This window comes from Lupinus angustifolius, chromosome LG13 (genome assembly GCF_001865875.1).
Source record: "Lupinus angustifolius cultivar Tanjil chromosome LG13, LupAngTanjil_v1.0, whole genome shotgun sequence".
Lineage (NCBI taxonomy): Eukaryota > Viridiplantae > Streptophyta > Magnoliopsida > Fabales > Fabaceae > Lupinus > Lupinus angustifolius.
The window spans coordinates 8,444,423-8,450,422 of record NC_032021.1 but is presented as its reverse complement, the minus strand read 5'-3'; the positions used below and the strand labels follow the sequence as shown (position 1 = coordinate 8,450,422).

Sequence of the window (6,000 nt, the reverse complement as noted above, 5' to 3'; positions counted from 1 at the left end):
TAATGCAAGTGGGAGATTATTGGGATATAATGTATGCCCAAGAACCAATTTGTCATGTTTATAATAATAAAGTTATATATATTATATCTTAATATTATATTCATTGTTTATCAAAATAATTAATATGAAAGGTCCTTGATTAAAATTAGAGACTTATTATTATAATAGAGATTATAATAATGAGAAATAAATATTTTATAATTTTAATCTAAATTGTTCTTGATCATGATATTATTGAGTTTAGGACACTATTAATCCAGATAGATCAATATATGTGGAATGGTCTTTATTAGATAAATATTAATAGATCTCATTTATTAAATTACACATATAAATGGTGCATATAGAGATATGACCATTGAACTAACTCAAATGAGAATTCCTAATGTTTAATATATTACCTTTGAATTGTCAATATGATATTCTTATGAAGAAATATATATTTTCCTTAGACTTGAGATTACCATAGTAATTAACAAGTTATTTATTATATTTTGATATTGGACACCTAATGCCTTATGATATTAATTAAATGATTATTGGGTATAATTAAATCCTTGTAGAATTAGTGATTAATCAAGAAAGAATTCATCAACTCATGCTAATAAGTTTGAGCTCTATAGAAATAAAAACCTTGACTAAGAGGAATTGAATGAATGAAGAAATGAGTTTTGTAAGTCATTCACTACGAGTTAACTTATTACAATTTGACAATTATACCATATTCTAGAGTTAACATAGAGTTGTAAAGATGGAAGAAAATATTATATTAATCTTCTAATGGTTCTAAAGTAAAAAATATTATTTCATTTCTATTCGGTCATTAAGGAGTGGTGTTAGATGACAACCTTAATTAGTATTAATTTACTACGAGTTTAGTAATGAACCTACGGGGTCACACACTAACGAGTGTTCTGATTTTTGTTAGACAAGAAAATATCTAAATTAAATAGTTTAATTTTGTATATTTACTTTTAAGTGGAATATTATTGTATTTTTTGCTAGCACCAAAAATACAAATAATATTATTCAGTCATCTTTAATGTAATTAAGTGAGACTTAAGTATAATATTTCAAAGGATTAAAACTAATAGTCAGTTTTGAAAACTAAAAACCAAAATTTACGCTAAATTAATGGGTTGTTAATTGACGCTAAATGTTGTGAAGGAAAACTTTTTCGAAAGCCATTGGAGTCTCCTAAGATATATTTACAAACATTATTTGTCTACTTATTATAGTCTATGTATATTTTAACACAATAGATGAATTATTTTCCGTTGTGCATGTCACAAACACCATTAATAAACCTTGCCTTGATTGTAGAGTGTGGTACTTGGGTGGATAATATTTGGCATTGGAACGTTAATTGGCGAAGAGTTTTGATTGATAGGGAGGAGAATATAGCAAGGGAATTATATGAATTTATTAGGCCAGTTAAGTGTTCGTTTTAGTTACTGATGTATGGAGGTGGTATCCGGATTCTTCGGGATCCTTTGTGGTCAAGTCTTCCTACATTGATACAATGGATAATTTGATTATGGGGGAAATTTTTTCTGAACAAGCAGCCTTAATTACACTACTTCAATGTTGCTGGAAGATCATTTATCATACTATGTGCGGTCACAATTTTAAAACATGATCCAATTATACCCATACTATAAACTTCATTAACATAGACCAAAATAAGGTTGGGGTAATCCACCTATTGAATATCATGATCATTTATCATAGAACAAAAATATTGGGCTAGCTAGTCCCAATACTATATTTCCAAGGCAAGTACCATGTTTTAAACCTACTCATAATAAAGCATGTTTTAAACCTACTCATCTTAACTATCTAGCCCCTAACTGTCCACTGTAGACATGACTAAATCATTCCACAATCCAAATTGAATTGAACTTCTCTCATACCAAAATATAACCCCCTAATTTTCTTTAAAAATAATAATAATACGTGGAAGCTTAAAAGTTAGTTATTCTCAATATCATGGTTAAGTCTTTTTAACAATATATATTTGGTATCAAATTTTGAGTTATGATTTTCTGTATTAACAAAGACAAATGATGTGTTTGAGTAAGGCTCCTCTCCATTAATGAAGAGACAAGTAATACACATTAACACACAAAATGCAACATGTGATAACAATTTTATCCTTTTGTGTACCATAAAATTACATTTTTGTCATTAAAAATATGAGCAAAACAATTAATTATCTCTTCATTAATGGAGAAGATCCTTGTTCGATGTTTTTCCCATTGTTTTTAATTTATTATATAACATTTTTTAAAATAATTGGAACAAAGAACTTCCCTCTCAAAGTAACTGAGAGGATGCTGATTCAACAACTAGGGTAAAGCTACAAAGGAAAAACAACCGAGGGTAAAGCTAATAAGGAAAAAGAATGGAAGGTAAAGCTACCAAGGAAAAACAATGCACATCTTCAAATTTAAAACGGTAAATGCAGAAATTGAGTCCTTTGGTCCAATGAATTTCTGTTAAATGAAGGAAATTAATTAATGAAACTGTGGCTGAATACAATTACTTCCATTCTTATTCTCTCATTCTCCACATAGAAAAGACTAAAAGGTTCTATAAAATAAAAGAGAGAAGAATGCAAATATAAACATTGCAAGCATACATGCTTTTAAATTGTTGTACATAAACACAATTGTTGTTCCACTATTATAGTTTTTAGAAACTTTATAACCACATCTTGATTGCAATTGCGTTGCATTAGCCTTATTTCTAGAAATTTTTTGCAATTGGAGTAAACACAACAAAACCAAACTTGACACCACAACTACAATCGCAATTGCAATATAAAACCATGATTGCAAGCAAAACTCATGAAAACAAATTACTAACCAGTTAGAAAGGGCTTGTTATATGTTAGTTTCCAGTAGTTGGACAGATTAAAGCCAAGCTAGATACAACCACAATGTTATTCACAACATGTATAGGATGGAAATACATCAGCAACTTTCCTTCTCAGCACAGATAGATTTACACTTTTGGACTTGTTAACCTGTGAATCCAAGTTCATAAATTAAAGACAAAATATATAATATTAGAGGAAATTTTACATACAAATATATTTTTTTATCGGCAAATGTTAGTAGGTTAGTTATGTAGAATATGAATAAAAAGAAACCCTGGACTTCATACCTCACACTGGACACTGTGGAACAATCTTCCATTGACTTCAGTTGAAAGACAATTAACTACTTCAAGTCCTTCTTCAAGAAGTAACTGCAGCAACTTTGAAAGTGTGAATCTTTCCTCTATGGAGCAACTGGTAATTTCAATTCTCACAATCCCATTGTTCTCATGGATAGTAAAGCTTCCATGAGCATGGTTGGTAGCATGGTTTTCCAGCTTAGAAGTTGAGAGTTTCTTCAGTTCATCTCTCTTGGCACCAAGTTCTTTGATATTCTCCTGCATGTACTTTATGTAATTCACTGCCTCGTTCATGTGGTCAGATATTGAACGCTTCCCCTGAAATCCCATCAAAATAAATAAATAAATACCCCTAAATATTAACACCTAAAAAGAAATAGCTTATAAAATATAACACCTAAAAAACTTGAAGAACGTGATAATACACAATTGTTTTTGAAAACAATTATGAAAAAATAATATAGAAAAAGGAGTAGTGGAGGTACTCCAAGCTTACATACACAATATACACAAATTAGTGAATCACCTATGATCTTGAAATAGGACTTCAACATTGTTTGAAACAAGGAAAGAAACAACCATTTTAATGTGAATAAAGATACATGGAACAAACGAAAATATAGGGTTAGAGACCTTCCATTTGGATTTGTTAGAGAGGGTGATTACTAAAAACTCATTGAGTAGCCTAATTTCGAAAGGATAATCACAACCCTTGTACCCTTTTATAATACTTTTGCTTATAAAAAAACAAATGAGATATATTGAGTAGCTTCAAGGAGTTTTGCAATTTAGGGAAAAATATTATATTAATTTTTTAAGGAAAGAAACACACATACACAAAGATATATAGATTTTTCACCTGGATGAACTCAAGAGGGAGAAGGGATCTAAGAGATGCATGAAGAGTAGCCATTTCTTGCCTCCTTTGCCTCTCAATATCCCTATGAACTATCTTCTTCATATGTTCATTAGAATCACCAGGAGCACTCTTTTCAGCCCCATAAATTAGGTTCTTTGGCTGGTTACTAGTGATTATTTTATCAGAATCATTGACACCAAGGGAATCATAATCATCCAGAATCAGATCTTCTGAGATTTGGTGTTGTTGTTGGTGGGGGCTATTAGAAAACTTGATCACCAGCTCTTTGCCTCGTTGTAAAGGAAACATGGTTGTTCTAATCACTTCAATGAGTGCTCCAAATTATGTCCACAATTTTGGCTATGGAGGCTAAAGAAGCATATATGCATTATTTTGGGATAACTATTTGTAGGCTTTAACGTGGACCTAATCATATGCATAAGATTAATATGTCACAAATGACTTCAGAGTATTTAATATTTTATTATCAGAATTATTTGAGGTCACTGTTCATAAACACAACTGTGACCCTACCCTTTTCCGTTCACATGATGTGGATCAGCACTTGCAGCGTTTATTTTTTAATAATGGTATTTCTACAAACAACTTTGTAGAAACTTGATAATCATTTGGAAAAAGAAATGTGAGTCTATGAACATTATCATGTCTCCCAAAAAACAAATTAAAAACGATGAAAAAGTAAATATATAAGAATGAAAAAAGAAAGAAGGAAAAATCGAAGAGGAAACAAATAAAAGAGAAAAAATGAGTGAAAATTGAAATTAAGGGGATATATATTTTGGAAAAATCATTTTTTCGAAATAGTTTTTGCATAAGAGCTTAGCAAAAATAAACGAGGATAATATAAAATTCTAAGCATATCACCTAGAAAATCTAATTCTTTTTGACATATCTTTATAATATTTTTTCAATAGATCGATAAACCTATATTTATTTTTGGCCCAAAAGTCACTCATGGAATATAGGGATCTAGCATGAAAGATTTAAATTTCATGTATTATATCGACTTATAGAGAGTGACTGACATTTTTGTAATTATTTTTAAGGAACTGATATGATAAGTAGATGAGTGTGGCTGTGATGTTTATTCCAATTTGAGAAGGAACAAGTCTTCTAAGAAAGGAAAGGGAGAACAAAAATTTATGAATAATAACTTATCCATTCATTTCACTACAACTATTATATAACAAAGATCAGAGGACAGTTTACCCATAACCTCCTAATTTAGAACTGTAACTTTAATAATTAACTATTACATTTATCTATAATTTATTTAACATAATGTGCATGATGTGCAGGAGGCTTTGTCACACATTTGGGTCTACTTGCAGCAATTGAACACCCAATCTCAGCCATACTTCTTTGTTCAACAGGCCCTCCATATCATGATACGAATGAAATTTACTAGATGTGAAAAACATTTTCTAAATCTAGTGAAATGTTTCTTGAGATGCAAAGTGTCTTACAGATTAGGAACAAAGACACTTGATTTGGAAATCTTATTTTTTATAATCTTCTAAAACAATCTCCCAAACTTTGAATATAATGAAACCTCTGCACCAAAATTGATATTTCGTCCATTTAATAACGTTTATATGTTAAACGTTGTTAAACATAAGGTGAAAGAGAATTAACAGTACTTCTTGAAAATGATATTAAAAGTGTTATCTTTTGTTATTTTAACAGCGTTTGCTTTAATAAGCGTTGTTAAAGACCATACTTTATATATTTAACAACACTTCTTCCATAAGCGTTGTTAAATGTCATACTTCATATATTTAACAACACTTCTTCAATAAGTGGTATTGAATGTGTTATCTTTAACAACGCTTATTGAAGAAATTGTTGTTAAATGTGTTATCTTTAACAACAATTATTGAAGCAAGCAGACTTCATATATATATTTAACAGCACTTCTTCAATAAAAGCGCTATTAAAGA

General features: G+C 29.9%; 1 protein-coding gene across 1 annotated transcript; it reads right to left on the bottom strand.

Moving 5' to 3' along the window:
• LOC109363456 (transcription factor bHLH118-like) lies at positions 2,928 to 4,419 on the bottom strand. The gene is made up of 3 exons (XM_019609720.1): positions 4,040 to 4,419; positions 3,169 to 3,498; positions 2,928 to 3,028 (listed from the first exon to the last, which is right to left on the bottom strand). Exons 1-3 carry the CDS (start codon positions 4,346 to 4,348, stop codon positions 2,945 to 2,947), a joined length of 723 nt encoding a protein of 240 aa, XP_019465265.1. The 5' UTR covers positions 4,349 to 4,419; the 3' UTR covers positions 2,928 to 2,944.